The following is a 25,189-nucleotide window of genomic DNA, read 5'->3' as shown; positions in this document are numbered from 1 at the left end:
AACTGGCAGAGGGCATAAGAGGGAGAGGTCATTGTGTCTGATGTGTACATTCAGCTGGCTTGTGCAGCTGTGTGGGCATCAGAAAGATCCCGCTCGAGGACAGGCCTATAAAGCAGGAGGCCATTGTGGCAGTCTGATTGATCTTCCATGGCACCGAGTTTACGGGGAGACCCTGACTTTAACAGGGATGGGGCCTGTTGACAAACAAGCAGGCCTCTGTCTGAGGCAGGACATTGGAGCTGCAGGTGCTTTGGCCATGCTTTGGTTCGAGCTGCGTGTGCATGCTCAGATGCCAGCAGAGACATTTCCTGCCTAGTCTGACACAGAAAGGCATCCTGGCAATGGCCAAACTCCCAGCAGGAATGAATAATGGGCAAGGACTGGTGTCAAAGCACACATAGATGCCCATCAGAAAAACAAAACAGACATACACATTCACACACGGTCCAAAACACTGATTCTGTCGAGAAAGAAAAGACACCAACACAATGATACTCACACATTCAGAAACAAAGTAAACAGTGAAAAATACACATGATTTTTCACCCATGACATCCCAGAGTGTCAGACATTCCACATCGGATAGTGGGAAATCAATTAATGTGAGCTGGTGCAGAACAGCAGGAAAAGGCAGCGTGACACAAACACCCAGTGCCAAAGATTGTAAATCTGGCAAACTGTCTGGCATTTATGATTTAGTTGTACCACACAATGATTTACAACATTTTCTGTCCATTATGCTTGTATTCACATCTGCTGTTTTCATGGTGAATGTGATGCTTATAAATTGCATACATTCTTAAACAAAACAAAATGGAATTGTACAAGCATTATTAATTTACATTTCAAACATCAACAGTGTCTGAAATCTTTAACCCACTTAAAGAAATAGTTCACCCTAAAATGAAAATTCTCTCATCGTTTACTCACCCTCATGACATCCCAGATTGTATGACTTCCTTTCTTTAGCAGAACGCAAAATATTTTAGATTTTTTTTTCCCCACTTTCAAACAGCCTTATTAAGAGTTTTTTCCTTTTGTTTTTTGGTGATTTGCATTGTTCATGCATATCACCATCTACTGGGCTGGGGGAGAATTTAAAAGTAAAAAAGATCTTCTGAAGTGTGTACATTTTTCTGTGTTAAAATACCTTCTTCTATCCAAGCGTATTATGTAGTGACAACTTTAAAAAAGTCATTCATAGGTTTATTTTCTCAGAAACAGCAAGCACTGTCTTTGTGTGGAGCTTTGGAAATTGTTCTATTTGTTTTGAGTGACCCGCTTAAACCCAATGTTACTCAACCAATGCCGTGAGTTGGGGCGGGACTATGTCTTTGTTCATCCAGCGACAGTTGGGGTGTATGCAGAATTTTTTTTTTAAAAACATTGTTTATTTTTGCAATTCCATTAGGTTGCACTAGTGGTGGAGAAAATACTTTAGATTTAAATATGGATCTGTTTCTCACTCACACTTATCATATCGCTTCTGAAGAATTGGATTTAACCACTGGAGTCATGCGATTTTCTTTTATGCTACATTGATGCTTTTTGAACTTCACAATTTTGGTCACCATTCACTTGCATTGTATGGACCTACAGCACTGAGATATTTTAAAAAAATATTTCTTTGTGTTCAGCAGAAGAAAGAAAGTCATGCTCATATGGGTTGACATGAGGGTGAGTAAATGATTTTCATTTTTGGGTGAGCTCTTCCTTTAAGGTACAATTAAGGTAGAGGAGACCAGGTATAGTTATGACAGTGAAAGTGAATAATGATCATGTTTTAAAAATATATTAATGTTTTTTGTGCTAAAAACTTTACTAATATTATAAGTGAACATCAATGAATAAGAAAAGAATGTCATGATCCTTTTAAAGAGGGATCCCTATCTTCGTTAGCTGTGATTTTGGGGACACCTATACGTCACTGGCTCAGTGGCAAGTTACACGGTGACAACTTGCCCCAGTTTTTACAAAAATGTGTTAAATAAACTGCATCTTTTTTTTCTTGGGCAAGAATGGTGAAAAAGTTTGGTAGCTTTTTTTGTAGATTTCAGGGTATGTGGCTGTTCAGAAAAACTGACTTTCAAAAATAAACCTACTCTGAGAAATATTCACTGGAGTAAAAAGTGTGACAACCAGCCTCCAATCTGGCCTATTACTGAATCACAACAGACTTGCAGGGTTTTAAATAATAATAATAATAATAGAAAATGCAAGTCTGTACTATTTGAAGGAAATCTGAGGATGTGCTCATTGGCGCCTTGGTTTCTGCTGTACAGGATGTAATGCAGCCCAGTTCCAAATTTGGCAGCGTGGCACAAAAAGGATGTCAGATAAGTCAGCGGCCAGCACGTCTGTGTGGCTTATTTTTAGTGATGGTATTTAGTAGATGATGGATGAAAAAGTTTGTCCCCCGCCCTTGCCCACATGCCCTGTTCCCAAGTTTCACACGGCACTGTTTGCACTGGGAATCTCCTTCCAGTTGACATGGCCCAGCCCAGTGAGCTGCCCTTCGTCGCACGCTCAGTGCATTGTAAACATCCCAGGGTCGGCACCTTACCAAGCGCCTGCCTATGCACACACTTCCTGTTTACTCTAAATGCTACAAGCCCCACTGGACACCAATGGCCATATTATTGTCTGTGATGTGGAAAGTGGGATTTTGTCTCATATACTGTGACTCCCTCATTCTTAAATTATGTCAATGTCACATCATGCATGATGGAGGAAACTGAATTGTTTGTGATTCTTATAACTGTTATATTAAGAAGTCATTTTTAAAACAATGTTAAGCATGTCAGTTGATACATATTAAATAAAGACAGTGGTAATGAAGTATCTGATACCACCGATATATACACACTAAAGAGAAAGGATAAATAATTGGCAGGAAAAATGTGAGCAGACTTTTCATGTCTTGAACACATGGCACAGCCCTGGCAAGGGAGATAATGAAAATCCCAACAGGGGGTCAAAGAACAGAGTGACTAGTGAATAAGCTACGGCTTTATTTATTGTTTAAAACTTTTGAAAGGTCTTTTAAAAACCATTTAAAATATTTAAAAAATAAAAACAGAAATTATATTTATGTGATTAACATTTTCAATATCTAGCCTACTGTTACTTAATAAATTCAAACCTTTAATAAAATTTCACTCAGAAATATTAAATGAATATCCAAAATAAGCTATGTTTTCACTTAATGTTTTAATCGAGGTATTTGGAGAAAAAAAGAAGCAAATAATAATAATAATAATAATTTCTTATGGTGAGTTATTTTTATTGCTTTAAATATTCTGGACACAATTGTCATTTCATAAACAGTAACAGCCCTGGCAAATGGGATAATGGAAATCCCATCAAGGATAAAATTTTTATGTGCATGCTCTAAATTTAGATTTAGCATATCATCACAAAACAGTGTTTTGACTTAGATTACAAGACTAGGTTACAAGTCACCTTCAGGAAATCTCTTTTTAATGAAAGGAATACATGCATTAGTAAACATTACTCTTACAAAGTATTAAAGAAACATGAAGGGCTTTGTTCTTCGATGGGGTGGAGTGTTTTTGTGTATGTTGGGGAACAACAGTCTTCGCATTCTTATTTTTCTCATTCGTCTCTTACATCACATGGATGACTGACACTTACTGAAAACACACAGACATCACTGCCCTGGTTCATAAAGCTGTCTAACAAACAGCAAGAAAAATACAATAACAGCTGTGAGTAATATATCAGTCATATTACCTTTTAGCCCGTGACAATAAAGGGTGGGATATTTTTTTTTTATGTTAGTTACAGGCTACTAAAACACCCACTTACATGTATCAGTATGTGTTATTTTAAAATGTCTTATTCTAAAACACTAAAGTAAAAAATAAGACAAAATACCATACAGAATATTGTTACTCCTGTAAAAAATATAATTAATTAGCATGTTTTCAAATAATATTCGTACAAAAACGTTTGTGATTTTGCTTAATTTCCAGTTAACACAATTTTATTGTAGTAAAAATAACACGACTTGAATTTTATTTTATTTTTTGTAAGAGGCACTTGCTGTTTCAAAATGTCCGCGCAAAGCGCGTGAAATGGCCAAACATCTGTTAGTTGTAACAGATTGTTGTGTTTCTGCGTATACAGTTTAGTTTAGTTTACTACAGAACATGTGTTTTACATATTTTATTCAGATGTATAGTGGACACTGGACAGCATGTGTTACTTTCTGTTTTTGTGCATTTCACTGCTGAGATTGCAACCATTCACGTTCGTGCAGTCGGCTTCGCTCAGGATGGACCACGTGATGTTTTTGCAAATTGTATCTGTTGTTAATCTAGCAAACGGTGAAAACAACCATAAAACATTCCTGCCGAGGCAAGTTTTATGAATGGCATGTTTTTGCTTCCTCGACTTTCCCCTTTTTGTGAATGAAAAACAACTGGCAACCTAAAAGGGAAAACCCTTGGGAGTCTCAAGCAGTGATTGGCTGCAAGAATGTAAGCTCCGCCTTCGGTTAAGCGTTGAATTTGATTGGTTAGAAGATGTAGAGAGGTTTCATTCATAGGTAAAGTCATTCATAGAGACAAAGACAAGAAATTTGAGCTCTTGAAAGAGAAAATCCGCCAATCAAAATCCATTCAACCGAGTAAACATCCGACAGATAAGAGACGCAACTTAAAAGTCAGCAAAACAAAAAAAAAATTTAAATGGGAAAAGTAGCCTATATTTTTCTTTATCCAAAGCCATGTGACCACAAATACAAATAAATATCACTCACAGGTCTATATTTGTCATTTTATTTGCTTCGATTATTTTGTGCGAATTACAAAGAACAACTCTTGCACTAAATACCACCACAAATCACTTCTATACTGTATAGTCTAGCAAACGTGGCATTTTCAATAGTTAATTTTAGGATTCTCAGTGTAAAATGCTGTCAACACACACACACACACTTTCCAAAACTCTGCAGACAATAGCGCCTTGCCTCAAAAGCGGTCTCGCGCTGTCTGAACTTTGATTTAGGAGCGAGTCTAGTGTTTATACTTACGCTGGTGTTTTTGTGAATGGAGCTCATTACGCATGCAGCCTCCTCGCGCTCCATTGACAAACTGCTGCTGCTGCCTCTGTCCGTCTTCCTTACCTTCTCTGTCTGCGTGGATCTCATTAAAACACAGCCTAAATGACCACAAACGGTTAAGGCATGAATTATAAGATGGATGGATATCTGGATCAGCAAGTGCCTTATACTTTAGCTAATGTGAGTATGGGTTTATTCACCTCAAAGCTTCGTTTGGCTTCACGCGGGGATGTTTTGCTGTTGCTCTATCGTCGTTGATTTGTTTTAGACAAGCGCTGCTGCGTTGAAAACTGTTCTCAGTTTGGGCTGAAAGGAAGTAGAACTGCCGCAGTTACTAAATACTATATATTTTTTTCTCCATGAATTGTATGTTGTGCTCCAAAGGTAAAGTTGCATCCTCTCAGCACAACTCTTTTCTCAATTTTGATGCGATGATGTATGGTTGCTTACTGTGTACCAGATAGAACAAAAACTTCCATTTTCATTGAAGGTACTTGAATTGTCACTGTTTGAATTTATTCACACTGTTTATTGATGTAGAAAGTAATGCACAGTAATGAGTTTAGATGTTGAGGCATCACCCCAACTGCTCTGAAAAAGGCATAAAAGTATTAGACTTGTCTTTTGGAAGTTTCCTTCATTTTTGTACCTTGGCATGGTGTGTTGTAATAAAGAGCACTTTTGTACTGTTTTGTTTTATTATTATTATTATTATTCTGTTTAGGTCAATTTTATTTTAAGGCCCTATTAAGAGTGTGCCTAAATATTTGTCATCATGTTTCTGAAGATTCAGTGTTCTTCTCTGTGTATGTACTGTATTTTCCACTTACATAATCTGCTTTCTTTTTGTAGAGGTCGCAAGGAAATGGGCCCCTAAATAGACTGTTGATGGCGACGAAAAGGAAATACATGGACACCGAATTACCCCCCCAGGAATCTGAAGGTAAAGTAACATCAAGTGGAAAAAAAAACTTGATATTGTTTGATCTAGCTGTTTAGTCAGAAAAATTACATTAACTCAACAATCCAAAACAACTTGGTTTGTTTTAGAACTGAGACAGCTGTCTGGAAAAGGGCATGTTATTTTTTTATTCATTTTATTGTTGTTGGGGTAAGAGTTAAAACAAAATGCAGACTTATTTTTTTTAATAAATAATGATTTTTTTTATTGATACAAATGCATTCAGGTTTGTAACTTGTTTTAAAGAATAGACCAGTGTGGTAATCATTTCTATTCTTTTTAGATCTCTTTCAGGATTTAAGCCAACTTCAGGAGACATGGCTCACCGAAGGTATGCACCTCTTCTAAGCATTTATTGTGCATCTGTACTGAAATAAATATGTCCCTCTAGTGGCAGTTTTTAAGGAAATGTCACAGGAGGACAAACTATGTAAAGCAAATGTTAGGGTGTTTGGTGAGACAAAGGGATTCATACAAAAACAATAGAAATATGTTTACAGTTTGGGATGGCTTCTTTGCTCATCAAGGCTGTTGTTGGAAATAATTAATGTCTTCCACTTTTGAAATGTAGAACTTCAGAATGTAATAATAAATAATAGTTGGGGTAATTTAAAACAGTATTGAAGGCCTATGTTTAAGATTCTGTATGCGGTAGATCAGCACAGTCATTGTCATCATATGGTACAGTAGCCATATAATGATAATGTGACACACTTATTTGACACAAAATCATTTGGTCATTAACTTGATTTATTATTAAAAGCATTAAAAATTAAATAGCTTTTGGCAGCTGTGCTTTATAGAAGGATGTTGTAAATTTGTTGTTTATGTTAAACGTACAAAAATACTTGATTATACAATGCCAAGCACATTTTATTTGGAATTTCCTTACAGTGGCCTTTAAAGTCAGTACACACAGACAATGCAAACAAACAGCATTAAAGCTGGACAGTCTGGAGGCAAATAGTTTAAATGAACCCTGCCAGAAACAATTTATTGTGTACATGTCAGAGAGTGGAGAACACAAAGGCTGCTGTCAATGAGACTGGCTGGCTGGAACCCTGCTGTTTTGAATGAATTATGCATCTGTCCTGTGGCAAACGTCATATGTATGCTAAGATCTAAATTAAGAGGTGAAATTAATGCAATTTAAAAGCATATTAGTGAGAATGTAAATGCATACTTTTGTTGCATGGTTTTCCAGAAATTAAAACAACTTGTTTGGAATCACATGCAGTTAAGATGGAATATGGCATATACAAGAATAGAGTATTTTCTGATAATATACCTTAAATCCCAAAATTATTTGGGGATGTAACCGGGACTAAGAAGCAATTACAGTATATTCCCTCCTATGATTAATTCATTCATTGTTTCCACTTTGTAAACCAGTGAATCCTAGATGTTTTTTTTAAAGTTAAGTATGCTTAATTGTGTCTGGAATACATTACAGGCCATATGCAGTTGTTTATGTGCAGAGGGATTTTTTGGGGGATCTGTTAAAGGTGCACTCAAACTTTTTGTTTGTGTCATCTTAGACTTACAGTGACACCTAGTGGTGTGGATGCAGCACAATTCAAAATCAATAGTTTTCAGTTACAGATGCCATTGTAGAAATTCACTATTCACAATCAGCCATGATTAATTTAATCATGTGCATGAGTGAAAGTGCTCAATAACGAGGTTACTGAGATTAAGCAAGGAGTATTCAGCTGGTCATGTGATGGTTAAAATTATATCACCCATGAGGTTGCCTCTACCCCATGTAGTATAAAACAGCTTTTATAAGGTTACTGATATGACTGGAGTCCTCGTCTCATGTGAGTGGTGGTGATTTTATACATATGTTTTAAAATTAAAATTAATTTTTTAGGAGTAAAACATTTTATGGGGAAAAAATTACTGAGTGCACCTTTAATGCATAGTCAAACCAGAATAAGAGAATAAATCTTTTTAGTTATCAGCATACTATTTTGCTTCCCTCATCCTCAGAACAGAACAGTCAGCTATTATTATGTAGAGTTAAACTTTGCCTCATCTGTCTCCTAACTGATGTGTGAAGTTCAATGACTGAAAACCAGAAACAGTGAGACCCATCTCAAACTCCACAACAAGTCCAGTCAAATGTAACAGGTGGAACAGAAAAGGAGTACCACTGATGCTTAAGCTACTATGAAGTTGAGCAGGGAACAAATGTATTGCTCTCGCACACTTTTTGCTCGCTGTGAACTTTTTTATTTTTGGAAGAACTGGCTTATTATTAGGTGATTATGATGAGTAATGCACCATATTGTTAAAACAGACAGAGCTGGAGGGGTTTTGCACTTTAAAGGGTAAGATACAATGGAGAAAGAGGAAAAAGTAGTTAATAAAAAGCATGTCCAGTCATGTCAGCAGTTTTTTTCAGTTTTTAAGATGGACTTCATGGCTCCTCCCAGGATTTGCCTGACCAAAAAAAAACAAACTCATTCAGGTTCCCTCCGAAAAATAGGAAACATGTCTCCATGCTCACAGACAAACCTGGGTCATGTGCTGACTTGCATTTCAAAGCCCTAGACAAGAGGTTCCTGGAAGCGTACTGGCTTGAAACAAACATACACACACACAGACACACTCACAGATATACACAGACACATGGTCTGATGTGACCATGTATGCATTCACATACACATACACTCAGAGACTAACAAGAGAGGCAGAGAGATATGGGTTGGTTTCTGTCAGCCCTGACATTCAAAGTTTTCTTCTGTCTCTAAAAATGGCACGTGTTCCTTTTCAGAAATGTTGAGATAAGAGTGAAAGATTTATTGTTTGATCTGGTGGGCCGAATACTGGGCTCAGCTCTGACTCATAAAAGCAGCCAAACGATCCACCTCGGGGGCAGAAAAGAAGAAAACTTAAATGGTCCTAATATAATTACAGTATAGCAACAGGATAAGGGCAGCATCTATGAAATTAATGTAATTTGTTAGAGCACACTCAAAAGGGCATAAGTACAGTTTCCGACACACAGGACGTGGCAGATTAATGTTAAAGAGATGGATTTAAATCTCCAACATTTCTGGTGTCTGAGTTTATGGTCTGCTGGCTGGAACAAGGGAACATGTCCAAGTAAAAAAGAAAAATGAGAGTTGTCACTGTTCGTGCGAGCCCACATGACTGAGCGATTGCATGAGGATTGCAAGACAGAACAGTGGAGAAATGAGGAACAACCTGAATTATCTAGCATTTTATTTTGTGGTGCTTACAGAAGCCGGTGTAAAGAAAAACTATTTGAAGCCATAAAGTCTTTTATTGTTATTATTAGTATTATTGGCATTATTTGAAGCTTATTCCAGAAAGTGTTCTTGGGGAAATTCACACTGACATTGCAATAAACGGGAAGTGAATATGACCAGTGCTTATGAAATCGGAAGCCTTTATTGTATCAGTATGGTTACATCTTATCTGTTGTATTCCAACACATTACAGTGTGACCACGTCTTTGTCTTTATTCGTACTACTATCAGCTGTTTGAGATCTTAATTTGACAGCTTTGTTTTATCAGCATCATATGCAGAGTACAGAATAGAAACTTGTGAATTCAGGCCTTTTTGTCCACCCGAATTCAGTGGCGATTCATGGAATTGTATTCCAATTTTGATCCCATCTGGAAATGTACAAATACACAAAAAAATGGAGTCAGCAAAACTGTAGGTTTTTATTATTACCCTTTATTGGACGGTATAGATTTTTACTGTGCATAATTATGCAATCAGTGTGTAGGATAGCTCCATTGCTTGACTTTGTCAGCTGATTTCACCAGTGTGATCTTTGAAGAACACAGACACAGCATCATTTAAGATCAACATAATCTCATACACATTTAACTCTCTCTCAACACCTAAGAAATATGCTAGATGCACTAATCTTTCCATAAAAATAGGATCAAAGCTATCAGTTATCTTGGCAGAGATTCATTAAACTTTGGAAACACATTGCACTCATTCTCTTCCCCTACTTTCCCTTGTACTTATCTGCTCTATTCTTTCTATTGCTCCCTCTCTTTCCCCAAACACTTATTGCATGACCTTAAAGGCCATTCTTCAAAGACTTCAAAGCAGGTGATGAATTCCAGAACACTTCACTAAGCAGAGATCCTCAACATTGTCTGAGAATGTCCTTTTAGTTTTTTTTGCATGTGTACACTGCACATGAAGAGAGATTGTCATATTAACGCGATACTGCTTGATATTCTCTCTTCTGATTCCCCTTTTATTCTGTCAAAACTGGCTTACGATGGATAAGCTAGATAATTGGCTACATCAGCTTGAAAGTCAGTAAATCTATCAGCAGGATCAAGCTAGAGTGTTGGTAATGGGTAAGTGGGAGGACAGCACGTCTGATCACCCCTTTTCAGTTTAATAGACCATCTACAGTTCATCTGATGGAATTCAGCAGTAATCAAGATATCTGCACACATACACACACTCACATGCGCATACACGATATTGATCTGCTGCCCGTGGAAAAGCGCTGGCACATGGAAAATTGGAGGTGAAGGTCATGGGCTGTCCAGAGGCAGTAACTCAGGTTTCACAGAGATGATAAAGGGAGACACAAGCTAGGCTAATGGACAGCCCGTCCCTTCATCAAACCCCAGTGTCCATTTAGGCTATGCATGCTCAAAAATAATGACTTGGTTTGAAGACATTTGGAGTCTGATCTTTGAATCACAGAGGGCAGGAAGTACAAGTCACAGGAAAACATAAATCTAAACTACCATAAAATATTGTTAAAAGCTTTCAACATTTTTAAGAATGTGAGTAAAAATATCTGGTTCATATTTTTTGTCATGAATCTTTTTATAATGCTTATTTTGACTGACCTCTTTGGTGGTCTCTGCAGCTCAAGTTCCTGACAGTGATGAACAATTTGTTCCTGACTTCCACTCAGAGAATTGTAAGTACAGCATCCTTTAAATTAATATCTTGCATGGGCATTAAAGCTGTAGAGTGTACTTTTTAATGTAATGTTTGAATACTGTCCCCTAATCCATTGTAAAGGAATATTCTGGGTTCAATATAAGTTAAGCTCAATTGACAGCATTTGTGCTGTAATACTGATTACCACAAAAATACATTTTGACTTGTCCCTTCTTTTCTTAAATGGATACAGTAAGGCCACAATGGAAGTGAATGGGGCCAATTGTGAATGATAAAATATGAAAATTTTCAAAATAATGAATAGCAACAGGACATAATAATATTCATGTAAATATGATTTTAATTCCAAAATCACTTTCTAACCTATTCTATGTAAAGTTATAACAAATTTTACAACTATGTTGCCATGACGATTTAATATCAATAAACCCTAAAATGACTGTAAACAACTTTACAGCTCAAATAATAAATGAGTTTTAACAGAATAATTATTGTAAGTGCTTTTATAAAATTTACAAGCTTCATATTTCTGCCTTTTAAACCATCCAAAAATTGCAATTGCTTTGTAAGTGCCTCTTTTTTTTTTTTTTTTAAGGAGGGATGAAACAAAATACATTTTTGTGGTAATCAACATTATGGCACAAATGAGCTTAGCATAAATTGAGTCCTTTAAAAGGCAGAGACAAGTAAGCCATTTGTAGGTTGACACCCAAGAAAAGTGTAAATACTCTGGCACTATCAAAACATTACTGTTTGTTTGAGCATCCCAGCCAGCCTGACCCAGCAACATTGGCTCAACCAATGGCTTGAATTTTGGAAAGGACTCTCTGCCTGTTTGAAAACAATTATTTTTGTAATTCCAATCGGTGACATCAGTGGCCCAGAATTAACACAATTCAGCTTTAATTAAATATCTGAAACCTGAGAGGCTGAGAGAGATGAAAAAGAGGTAATGAGATGGAAGAAGTTTTTTTTTTTCTGCAATTGTCCAAAAACTGATTGATTAACAAACTGCTGGAGGCTGGGGTGTGGATGTTTTCAGAGGACCAGTCATCTCCTCCGGCTCGGCGTTGCGAGCACTGTGAGAAACACTTGATACATGACCTACTATTCTTACACTGACGCATTTGGATGTTCGTACTAAAGAGCACCTTCCATTTGCATGTGGCTGAAAGGCTCAATTGAGCAGCTGAGGAAACCAGTAAAAGATCATTCAGTAGTCAAGCACAAAGATTCCCTTTTGTGCCCATCAGAGGTGTAAATGGTAAAGCAAATTCCTGTACCGCACAACACCGAGGCTGCCTTTTCAACTGGCTTCCTTGTTTTGTTGAAACTGTCAATTGCATGCCAGGCTTTGTGGTGTGCACTCTGTAAACAGTTCCCCTTGAACCTTTTGTTGGAGCCATTCACAACGTATTGGGTTGGGTCTTTACCGCGTTGGCAAGTCTATTGTGGCCTGTGGTGGAATCATTGGTAGCAGTTTTTTCAAAGGTTGTAGAGTTCAAGGTATGACTCATAGAAAATGAGAATTTGTTTTTTCCAAATCAGTAATTGTAACATGAATTGGGCAGTGGGTGGCTTGCTGAGAATGAGGACTTCCCTTCTTCAGGACTCGTAATCCTTAAACCTGTGTTTGCAAACACTGCAATGGAACCCCTTTCTAAATTTGACCTCTAGTGACAGACAGATGCTCCCCATAACATATTGTTTATGTCTGTTGTGCAACAATGAGGGGGAGGAAATGAAGATGAAATCTGGGGCAGGAAAAGGTCATGTCTACTTAACCCCATCAGGACATAACCAATCACCAGTACTCTTTGGCATTGACAGCCTTCCTAAAAATCACAGAGAAGATGGGAGTTCAAGCTGACAGGCCTGTCACATTAGTTAAGTGCCGTAAAGCTTTGACTGACAGCAACACCCACCCTTTCATTTAGATGTAATGCAGTTATAAGTCATGGATACTCTCCATTTGAGGTTTCTCATTGAGAAAATGCTTGAGTTGACAAGGCAGCTATAAATATAAACATGTTCTCCCACATTTGTTGTCTCTATGATTTGTGGTCTCTATGGTGTGGGTCTACTTATGCAACCAGCTTTATACCCTGCTGACAAAACCAGCATGCATATTCAAGTTTGCTGTTTGCTGAATTTGCTGTTTCAAGGTGGTTTATGCTGGTCAGTGCTGATTATTCACCAGATAAATGTAGCTGGTTAGCTGGTAGTCTTGCTGGTTAAGATAGTTAATAACTCTCTTGGGGACACCAGCATCCAAAACCAAATCTATGCTGGTTACCAGTTTGCTGGTCTTTTCAGAAGGGTAGATTAAAATACACAGCCTCCTCGGTAGAGCATTTGTATGTAGTGAGATTAACATGACATTCTGGTGAGTCAGATGTTTTGCTAAACTGTGTCATCATATTATGTTTCATTTCTGTCTCTTGGCCTTTTGTCTGTAAATACATCAGTGGCGAAACAATATACATCGAGTCAAGCGTTCAGTTGTTTTGTCAGTAAAGTTGTTTCCAGTCTGGGCACAACTGAGAGTCTAAAACACTGGGACAGAGCAGAATGCCAGATTAAAGAAGTGGGGGGATGTGAACATGCTGTTGTGCAACACCTGCACATCTGGCAAATCTACCCCCCACACACACACACACATTGAGACTCTCCATTTGCCGTTGCTGTGACCTCTGTTTGTCATTATCAGCAATAAAACTCAGCAGTTGGTTGGATTACTAATGCACAAATTGTAAACTTGGAATATGCACATAAGTGCACCCACTTTGACTAATTCTATAGTTTGGGGATCATTAATAATGTATGTAAAATACTGTACAAATAATTTTCTTAATCAGTGTTTTTGTCTTGTCCAATAAAAATATATAAATGGTCAACTTACTTGAGGAGCACAATTGAGTAAGATTTGTTTTCCAAGAATATATATCTGTATATTTTTTTACCCCATCAGCATTTTCTTTTTCTTGTTTGATGCATAAATCTCAATAAATTGTCAAATGCATTTAATTTATTTATATATAAAACAAAAAATATATATATATATTTTCTGAAAACAAATATATGCAATTTTGCTTCTCATGTAAATACGTCTTCTTGAAAGAATGCCTATATTTTTAACTGGAAAACAAGACAAAAAAAAATGTAAGCTTATAAAATTATTTAATGTAATTATTTAATTAAAAATAAATAATTGTAAAATTGTTATTAATAATAGTATTATTATTTAAAGTGAATGCGTTAAAGAAATATTCTGGGTTCAATAATAGTTAAGGTAAATCGACATGCAGCATAATGTTTATTTCTACAAAAAATACTTTTGACTCTTATTTAAAAAATGCAAAATTGAGGTTAAAGTGAGGCACTTACAATAGAAGTAAATGGGGCCAATTTTTTTAAGGGGTTACAGGCAGAAATGTGAAGCCCTTCTATTAAAACATGTTAAAACTTGTGTGTTATTTGAGCTGTAAATTTGTTTAAATTGGCATATTTGCTGGATTACAGTGCAACAGAGTTGTAAAATTGCATAACATCTAACTGAAAAAGTTATGCAATTTTATCACAAAGTATGTTAATAAAATTTTTGTTCATGTCTTGTGGATATACTTTTGAAACCGTGAGTATTTTAATATTTACTGATTGGCCCATTTTACTTCCATTGTAAGTGCCTCTCTGTAACCATGATTTTTAATTTAAGAAATCAAAATTAATTTTTTGTGGTAATCAAAATTATGCCACAAATGCTGTTGATTGAGCTTAACCTGCATTAAACCCAGAATATTTCTTTACAATGGAATGCATTTCATGACTCCTCTGGACTTCAGACTAGACACTGTTGTAGAAAGGACTGTTGGGAGCGGCCAGGGGTAACAAAACAGAACAACGGATTACAAAACTAACACATAACCTTTAAGAAATTGAATAGATTTTGAGTGTTGATTTTGTCTTGTAGTTTCTTTTATTTTATAGTTTAATAGTGAAATAGTTTTTAATTTAATGCAAGCTTAGTTTTTTTTAACAGCATTTGTACTGTTTGTAATTGCACAAAGGACAGAAGTCTTTCTCCCATTCATGAAAATGCCCAAGAGCAGGGTAGACTCCACCCCCTCATGTTCCTTTTTCTGAATGAAGATTTAACCCCACCCCATCCCGTTTCTCCTTTAAGTGAGCTGAAATGTGAACATTTGGACAGCCTTTACTCTCCCTTTCTCTCTGTCTCAACACTTGAGTGTTCCAAGATGTAAGTTAATCCAGCAAATGCAGTGTTGCGATGGCCGTTGTTTGGTTTTGTGCCTTGTAGTAATTATAAAGGAAGTTGTGGCTATAAATTTAATTAAACAGAAGAGAAGTCTACAGAAAAAAAAGAGCAAGAGAGAAGAAAATCTAGAAAGATGTAGTCCCTGAATTCTCAAGCTTGTTCGGATTGCTTTGCCCTTACGTTAGCTCTCAAATTAACTGATATATCGTGGATAATTCTATCGTACTCTTCCCCCAACCCCACCCCCCCTCCTCTAGCAAAATATGCAGCTCGAAAGCTCTCAACTTTCCAAAATACAGCCGCTATGGAACAAAGTCTACAAAAACATCCTCAAGAGTGCAGAGACCAGTCATTCTACCCCATAGAGGGGGCCAGTCTTTCCTCTTTCACTAACTTTTGTAGAGAAACAAGCCACACGCGTACACACACACCGACACGCGCACATTTAAGCCCCACATTTTTTATGAATGGGCTGGTTGTGAGGGACTGGCTGAGGCAGCACATTAAGTGAAAACGGAATCTCCATTCATGATTTGGACTGCCTAAGAGCTGCACTGTTGAACACCACCTTTTAAAGATTTGTTTTCCTGTATCTTTTTTTTTTCTTTGTAGACCTTAAGTAAGAATTACTGATAACACTTTATAATAAGGTTTCATTGGTTAACAACATTAGTTAACATGAACTAACAATTAATAATACTTTTACAGCATTTATTAATCTTACCTTATTGTACCTTATTGTGAGGTGTTATAAAGCTTCCTTTTGCTGGTGTATAATAAAACTATTTAATTTAGATGTTACCTTTTTTTATTTTTTAAGTCTGAAAGTTTATTAGAGGAACATTGCTCAAGACCAGGCAGTTGTTCTCAAAAAAGATGTTTTCTTGTAAGCTGAATACATACCAGATTGGAAGTTCCTGTAAACAACAGCTCAGAGGCTTGTGTGAAAACAAGTCTCCTGATTTTGGAACTTTGAAACTAACTTTGCTCATTGAATGGACAGCAGTGTGTATTTTAATGCATCAGTGGGGCAGTGAGATAGAACAGGCTAAGGGGGAAACACTCTAAACTTGCCCAGGAAATTGCCCTTGAAAATTGGCAGGAAATTGGGAACTCTTTTCCACTCTTTTTTTTTTGTCCTGCTGATATTGAAAGAAACACTGAGATAAAGGCTAATGATAACATGGCACACTTGCAACTTAACATACATAAATCAATAGATATCAGAGATTTGGAGGCTGAATCCAGTACCCATGATTCTAGTGAACTGTGATAGCAGTGTTTGGATACTGTTGTATAACAGTAATAATAAATAACATCTTTAAAGTCAAGGAAATTACTATAGTAAATATGTTTTTCTGCTCTAAAAAAATGGCTAGATATTGCTCTTTTGTAGAGTAACAAGCTCATAAGCCATAGCAATTTGATTCTAATTTGTAAGTGATTCATACTTTTGGATCCGGTCTTTTTGATACATTGGGCAAACAGGTTCGCAAATTGGTCTGAATGATTCATTAGCAAATTGGTATGAATGAAAACTATTTCTAAAAAGCCTTACCCAGCAATCTCGAACTACTGAAAATATCATGGATAAATTAATGAAATGTATTGGTCAAAAAAATTTGGAACCATTTTTAGTCTTTTCCAGCACTTTTTCTAGTGCAAGTCACAAGGTCTAAATCACATATTCTGGTCCATTGGTTCAGCATTATTTCAGAGCAGTTCGGCTGAAACGTGAAGGGTCAGGCCTCGTATTGAAAAAGCAATGACTGATCCATTGATCCAGGGTGATCCAGCTGTAGATCAAGTACCTTAAGAAAAAGGTTGAGCATTTCTCTATCTCGCCCTGTATAATTAAGATATCAGCACAGATGGGACACAAGACAACACTCGGTAGAAATGTATTTCTCACAGGCTTGACAGAAATCCAATGGGCAGGTGTTATCTCACTTCAGAGATAAAAAGACACTCTACACATCTCCGTTCTGAATGGCAATCTCTACAGTAGAGTTCATTACACAAATTCTGCAATGAGAAGAAAATCAATATATGCTTTAAACATTAAGAGGGGGTAGAGAGCTGATGAATGGGAGAATGATATTTGATTACTCTTTCCACATAAAACACTATCATGTTGCATTGGGTGACATCACTCTATCTCATATATTATGCTCATCCACTTTTACCACTTTAGTCTTTGTTTTTCTAAAAGCCAAAGTCAATCTTTTATTAGGTTGTCTTGTGACAATGTGAGGTTTTCTTCTAAAAACAGGATGGTGCATTTCTTTTATTGGCTTAGGGCTTCATTAAAAAAATAATAATAATAATCTGTCATAAAGGGAAGTGATAGTGTAGGGTTAACAAAAACATGTTGGACATCATTCAGGCCACATGCCTCCAGCCAGTCTTGTCCACACCCAATCACAGCATGACATTTCTACACAAAAACACTTAAACACACAAAGCATCCAAAAGCTGTGTCAATGCTCTTCCAGACAAAGGATGTGTTGAGAGAGCACATATATGGGTTCACATGAGATATGAGCCTTGTAGGTTTGTCAGTTTGTACTTATCTTGTCATTCAAGATTGTCAACAATCTTTAAGCTACAAATAGCCATCTGAAAACTGAATGGGAAATCACTGACAGTCAGAATGCAATTTTTATGGAAAATGTTTATGAAACAATTATTGTTGAAAATATGTACATTTTACTGTCTAATTACAAGTTTTATCTGTAGCATTTCCCAGTCTGTTTCCATACATTTCTTTAAGAATTTGGGACTTTGGATCTGTTTTATCTGACATGTACATTCCACAATAGAATCATTATTTTAGTAGACAGTGTTTTGACACTCTGAAATAGAATTATTATTATTAGAGTAGACATTCTGTTTCGCAGTGCTGTCACTTTTATTTATATTAAACACCTGATGTACTTCCTATGACAGCCAGATGAAAAAATATCATCAGGCTAGCTTAGAGAGCAGTGTTAAGTGGGCTTCCCAAAATCAGTCCTGCCATTCTGACATAATTGGATTCCTTGTTGTACTTATTGATTTGTCACTGTTGGTCTCAAATGGCCAGTTGGAAGCCAGGTGGCATCTCTTGACTGAGGCTGTTATCATAATCTAAAATCAGATTTTGTCTAAACATCAGCTAAAATATCAAACCTACATGAATGATTTGCTCCATCACACCAAACCCAATGCGATAATCCTTTGGTTACTGTTTGTTCAAAGTTTTATCCAACAGTCGTAATAACTCATTCTATTCAGGATATTGTGCTTTATCTAACTGTAGGTCACAGCAGTCATGTTCCTCCTGTGTAGTAAATGTTTATAGACTAGAGATGTTATTACTTAAACTTTAGTTTAAATTGAGTTGATGAGGATTTGGCCTTAAGTGTGGCTGTCATGAGATGATAATTTTTCATTTACCAGAATGTAATCCTTGAACATACAGTGCTTTAAACTGTCCAGATAATCACTAGTGGTATGGTTTAACTGAAAAGTAAAGTGATGAGAAGTTCTTGTACAGCCTTTTAAGGGATAGTTCACAATAATCCATATGACTCATACACTATCTTACAATAAATAAATCTTAATAGTAATCTAATGCCAAATAATAGCTTTGTGTTAGGAACAGACTGAAATTTTAGATGACATTGAGTGAAAATCTTGCCTTGAGAATCTTGTATAACAGCCGTAGTCTCCATTAATTTTTATTGTATAGAAAAGAACAGCTTGGACAGTAGCTTTGGCAGCTTTTTTTTATCAATTGGCTATTGATTACTTGTACTTTGAACACAACCAGTGGACGAAACCTCAGAGCTCTCTGTTTAGCCACCTTACCTCCATCTGTCACAGCTGGTGGATCTTTTTTCTCTGGGGTGGGGGGTTATCGAGGTCCTGAGATTTAGTTGTGGTGGTAGTTGACTGAATAGCCCTCTATAATGATCCCCTGCTTCCTAAAGCACTCAACCATGACCATCACCTTTCACCTCTGATCCTCTTCACTGAATCATGCTATTTACATGTAAAGTCCAGTTCCCACCTCTAGCCCTGCCTGTCTCTATAGGCCCATCCTGAATGGAGACACTCTTGTCATTTAAGTAAAATGATACTGGTTTTTCACACTTAGATGTAGCTTGAAGGGATATGTGAATTGTTAAAATCAGCAATCAAAAGTAAGGAGAGGATTCTTTAAATAAGTTTATAATAATGGCTGATTTGTGGTGTCAAAATCATACTAATTTTAAGCTCATGGTCAGCATGGACAAAATGTCACTTTATACAGACCATTTTCTTTTAAACCTTGATGTACCCACGAACATGCTCTTCTAGAGCTTAAAATTAAATTAATACTGCTTTAAAAACCTAAATGGGTAGAAAAATAGGAACTAAAATAATAGATTCTTCATTTAATTCACCAGAGGCTTTACATTACATGTAAGGCCTACAGATGAAATTAGTATTTAAGGACTATTTAACAAACATTAATAATGACAACATGATTCATGCACCGTGACAGACTCCTTTTAGCCTTATAACAGACAAACGCTACCCCCCAGAAATTTTTTGCTACAATTCAAATGTGTTTATCTTTTCTTGTGATGCTGCCTCCCAGACATGGGTTCTGGTCCCATGGAAACCAGGAAGTAATCACGTTTTCATAATCAATGATGAGCATCATTCGGAGGTTGCTTTTTCTACTCCATTGACTGTTGGGTTTAGGTTAAGGGGTAGAGCTAATAAAGAATGCATTCCTGTTGAATGTATTACATAATGTACTGCTTTTGGCACTATTCTGTGGACATTTCACCCTGAAACTAGAGTTCACATGTACCCATACTTTTAACAATACTTCCAGCTTTGGCCACATAGAGGCAGTGATTAAAATTTTGTTAAAATCAAAACGTTTGACATGTTGCTGCCAAATTTACATTGTGATCAGTCTAATATTGACGATAAAAAGAGACACTTCGCTGGATAACTTTAGTAGCTCTAATAAGCCATATAAAACTGAATATTAAAACAACAAAAATCTTTTATCTAATAATCATTCAGTGGTGACTTTCCTTGCACACATCATCATTATTGCTAAACTGAAAAAATGAAATGGGTCACCCTGAAGTTGTATGACCCAGATCCAGTTTGTTGAAAATAGTAAATTATGTGCATGAACACCAAATCGTTAAAAGAAAGGTTTAACCCCTGTAGGATGTGAGATAACATGAAACAGAAACACAAGAATTGAACAAGTTAATCTGTCCTGCTGTAGTTCAATGCGATCAATGGACATATATATTTTTTGAGAATATTTATATATATTTATATTTTTCCTCAAGTCATTCTGCTTTGATGTGTTTTGACACCACTGATTTCAACTATTTGATGAGCTATTGCTGTAACAGAGTTGGCATGGATTACAGAGTCTTTCCAGTAAAACCTAAATTTAAACATATTTATAAAGAATTCCTCTTTCTATTTTTTGGCATTATGTTGGCAAGCACTCTGGTAAGTTTGAAGAATCTTTCTTTATCATTGCCCACGCAATTAACAGGAGAAGAACCAAGCATATTTAGTACCTCCCCCAACTTTTGTGATGCAACTTTCACATGAATTGTAATGAGAGAAAGCAGAAATGGAGTGCTTGAGGTAAATGACTCTGAAAAAAGAGAACAGGACGTTCCTTCATTGTCACTTCTCTGTTTACTCGGCTGCCATCAGTCTATAAACTCAGGGATATTTAACAACAGCTGGACATATAATGTTATGATTATGTTTCATGTTTCCAAGGTGTCCCTCTATCTATGGAAAAAAAAGCTACTCTGTTACTTCCCATTTTAAGTGTATTTAGAGAAGATTGATAACTATTTTTAATGAAATGGTTTTATTTTCTAGAGTGATTTCTATTTTTACAATATTTCCGCATTAGATGTTTTCATGGGCTGAATGGAAGACAATATCAACACCGTCCAGCATGGGTAAAACAAGATAAATGCAGGTTTCCCAGACTTTTTGAACAATGAATTTCACAGACTTTTCACAGACCTTTTTTCAGGTAATTTAAGGATATAGGAATTAAGGATATATTATGAATCACTTGATATAGAATGTTGGTGTGAAGATACAAATCTTTTAAATTCAAACATTTACACAATAATATCCCCAATGAGTCTCCAAAGAGACTCTTTCTAGGCAGTTAAATATTTCAGGCAGAGCAAAGCTTGAAAAATGTGCTTTCACTATATGGATTTTTATAAAGAATTTTTATTAAGATTTGTCTAATTCACATGACATTTCCAGGCCTGAAGATCACAATTGAATTTTTTTATTTTACAACTGTGGAAAACTTGTAAATGCTTAACCTGGCTTTGTCCTGACTTGGTCTCTCTCTAGCTATCTGTTTTAGTATTGCCTGTCAGATGGCAGCACATTGTGCTGCAGTATTACAGTATAGGAAGGCCATTCCCTCCTCTTTATTTTGTGAATGAAATGTGTAATTCCCTGGGCTTGTGTTTCAGCAGTGCCTGTTCTATTAGGTCTACGCCCACAACAATCATCACATAAACAGCCATAAACACAGAGCTTCTGCTCAGCTGGGCTAGCACAGCTGCTGCTGTTTAACCTGAGCAGCCCAGAAAAACATCCTGTACTGTGCAGTCTGTGAGCCGGGCTGCTCCCATCCAATAATAAACAGCACTGCAGCTCAGACCCAGACCCCATGCAAGCTGGGTGGTTCCTCTGCTACTATTCAGCCAAATGCCAAAATCTCCTCTAAAAGCTGGCCTGAAGAAACATTACAATTATTTTGTAAATGACCAGCTGCTGTGTGTTTATAAAAGACATACTCATTTAACCACAATCAATTGTTTTTAGCAGTTCTGCTCTTTGAATCCCCCCAAAATAAAATTGTTCGATCTCATTTTCAATAGTGATTAATAGAAATTATATTGACTTGCAAGTTTCGAAAAATTAACCACTACCAAATACAAGCAAAATTTTACTTGGAGTAATCTAAATGGGGTTACATGCCAGTTGGCCAGTATATGCAACTGCAACATAACATGTTTTATGTCAGATTGTTTGAACAAGTTTGCCCCTCAAGTATATGGAGATTTTGTCTATATTGCTGCTAGTGACACAATAATTTTTCTGCCATAAATGTGAGAGGATTGTTTTTTATTTTGTTGTTGATAAAACTAATGCAAAATATTGTTTCATGGTCTGTAAGAAATGTTTTTGACCAGCAAAATTTGACCACACAGATGTGGCAAAAAGTTAATTTCGGACCCAGCTTAAGAGAATTTTAAGTGATTTACCGTAGTAGAGCATCCTATGTGGAGGAAATCTCTAGTGGCACAGGAACAGGACTGTGCACAGAACTTGGCATGATCTTGGAGTGTTCAAACAGCACTGTTTAATTGCTTATGATGTCCTTTGAAGTTGAGTGCAGGGAACATAATACATTTTACTATGTCAACTATGGTGGAGTTAAATCTAGGTGAGAAGTTACAAATATTTGCTTAAATGCTTGTGTGGGTGTGTAAGTATGATTGCATGTTTGCATGTTCTACTGCCCTCACTATAGCCAAGGACAAACCAAGACCTTATAAAGTAGTAGGAATGCTCAAATGTGTATCTTTTCTCCTTGTACTCTTGTTTAGATTTGTGAGTCATGAACTTGTGTAGTATTTTTAGTCCAACATATTTGCCATTTTTAGTGTACCAGTTTCTCTCTGTATTGCAGCAGTTGCATTTCATAGCCCACCTGTGAAGATCAAGAAAGAGCCTCAGAGTCCCGGATCAGACCCTAGCCAGTCCTGCAGCCACAAGCAGAGCTTCAGCTACCCCAATGGAGAGCAGTGCCTTTACGCCAGGTCAGTTAAAACAAGCCAAGCAATATAGACTCCTCTAAACACTCTGATGGTGCAGACATGATCTATAACTAGAAAGAAAAGCATTGTTGAGTTTGATATTGTCTGTGTTCTCTGCAGTGCCTATGAGCAGAAAAGAGCAGCCGTGGCAGCAATGGCAGCAACAGGATCAAAGAGCTCTTGCCCAGGGACTCCCATGTCTCCTATGCAGCATTACTCCCCAAAACCAACAGTGGGCACTCGGCCGGAGTCAGGGTACATGAATCCTCCCTCAGCCAGCCAGTCCCATGCTTGTCACAGCCACCATTACCCCATGAACCTTAGGTAATGCCACTAACACACTCTGTATTCCTGTTCGGAAAGATACTCATCGAATAAACACACTTTTTCACTTATTTTTGTCAATTAGTCACACCTATGATCTGTTAGTGTTTCTCAAATCTGGTGCTGGAGGATCCTCAACACTGTTCAGGTCATGGTGCCCTCTATTAATGAGTTGGTGCATAGCATCAGGTGTATTAGATAAAGGATGCATCCAAAATGTGTTGTATTTAGAGTCCTCTAGGACAATGTTTAAGAAATACTGTTCTGTTCAATGTCGTAATTGATCTATATTATACCTACAGTATATATGTAAATGTTTAATTAGAAGAGAGCATGTAATGGATCCTTCTATTTTACCAGTGTTTTTGTGATGATCAAGGCTTCATCCTATATTTTTCCCACAGTTCCAGGTTCCCTTCCGGCTCGGCAGAGATGTGTCCACCATTCAGTTCCCAAGGCCAAGCAATGCAGCGAATTCATCCTGCCCATACCAGTGGGAGTGGAAGTGGAAGCTACTGTCGGCAGCACTCTGACCCCTGCTTGCCTTATCCTCCTCAGCAGAATTTCAAGCAGGAGTATCTGGACCCTCTGTACGACCGGGCTACCCACATGGCTGGGCCACAGCCTCACCGGTTTCCTCCTGCCCTTTTGATGGTCAAACAGGAACCCACTGACTACACTTATGAACCTGGTAAGAGAGTCAGGGTTTGTACCAATGTAGTGGCTACATAGGTAGCTACCTTTTAAGGAATCTTCCTAACAGAGATGGAACCTTATAGGTGAATGATTTGGAATTCTCTGCATGTAACATGCACACCAAACAAATATAACTCCGGACAAGAGACTCAACTCACTAAGGAAATCCAGTCAAGTTTTATATCAGCATGTTGCTAGTGATTCTAAATGCAGACTATGTAGGCAACTTACTAGGTTGTGGAAAAGGTTGACACTGAAATAATTCACTCGAAGAACAGTAAAAAGATCACAGCAGAGTCCTACTCATGCTGAAATTTGAGCCATGTGAGAAGCTTTGAAATTGTGTCTCTTCTCCTCTCTGTTTCTGGAAAATCAAAGACTGTGGTTAAGACTAGCAATGTAAAAAGTTAATTGGTGGTTAAAATGTACAAAAATTCTCTCTCTCTCTCTCTCTCTCTCTCTCTCTCTCTCCCTCCTTCACCTTCCCTTTCAAAGGACTTTGCTCTTCTCCACTCACACTTTGCAAATATCTCAGCAGTATTTCTGTACTTCTGTCTCCGGTCTCCTCACTTATGCTCTCCTCCACTTCTACCCGTCTGTCTGTTCTGTTGATGTGCTATTAGATCTATATATTATAGACATATATTATATTGTACATACAGTGTGTACATGTTCTATTAGAATTGAGCAGGTAAGAAAGGGTCATTTGCATTGTTTGGGGCCATTCACACAGGATGCATTCTTGTGTTTACAAAAAGCAAGACAGAATGCAACAAAATGGAACCAAACGGTTCTTGAGATTTGTTTTTCAAAGTTGAACTACTTTGAACGTGACACCATATCATTAAGATGCTAAAAACACATCAAGATGCAATGCACAGGCCAAAGACATCCAACCGAAGCATGTGTGCATAGACAAACAGTTAAAAAAAATAGTGCAGATAGAATGCAAGAATGCATCCTGTTTAAACAGCCCCTAATGCTGTTAATTTGGTTGTCAAAGTGTACAAAATATTTAAGCTAGACACTGCATAATGAATA

At 37.0% G+C, this 25,189-nt stretch overlaps 1 protein-coding gene across 2 annotated transcripts in view; it reads left to right on the top strand.

The window, feature by feature from the left end:
* The first annotated feature begins 5,019 nt into the window (after nucleotides 1-5,019).
* etv4 (ETS variant transcription factor 4) overlaps nucleotides 5,020-25,189 on the top strand; it is a 31,871-nt gene continuing 11,701 nt past the window's right edge. The window contains exons 1-7 of one of the 2 annotated variants that reach the window (XM_052113269.1): nucleotides 5,020-5,266; nucleotides 5,939-6,029; nucleotides 6,331-6,378; nucleotides 10,935-10,988; nucleotides 23,002-23,131; nucleotides 23,249-23,452; nucleotides 23,857-24,143. In XM_052113269.1, the coding sequence (XP_051969229.1) occupies nucleotides 5,210-5,266; nucleotides 5,939-6,029; nucleotides 6,331-6,378; nucleotides 10,935-10,988; nucleotides 23,002-23,131; nucleotides 23,249-23,452; nucleotides 23,857-24,143 (871 nt within the window). In that variant the 5' untranslated portion in view covers nucleotides 5,020-5,209. Of the gene's footprint in view, nucleotides 5,267-5,400; nucleotides 5,471-5,938; nucleotides 6,030-6,330; nucleotides 6,379-10,934; nucleotides 10,989-23,001; nucleotides 23,132-23,248; nucleotides 23,453-23,856; nucleotides 24,144-25,189 lie in introns of those variants that run through there. The other variant, XM_052113270.1, reaches the window with a different exon arrangement.

Source organism: Xyrauchen texanus, chromosome 40, assembly GCF_025860055.1.
Source record: "Xyrauchen texanus isolate HMW12.3.18 chromosome 40, RBS_HiC_50CHRs, whole genome shotgun sequence".
Taxonomy (NCBI): Eukaryota; Metazoa; Chordata; class Actinopteri; order Cypriniformes; family Catostomidae; genus Xyrauchen; species Xyrauchen texanus.
The sequence above is the reverse complement of the archived record's forward strand: the minus strand, read 5'-3'. Positions and strand labels throughout refer to the sequence as shown.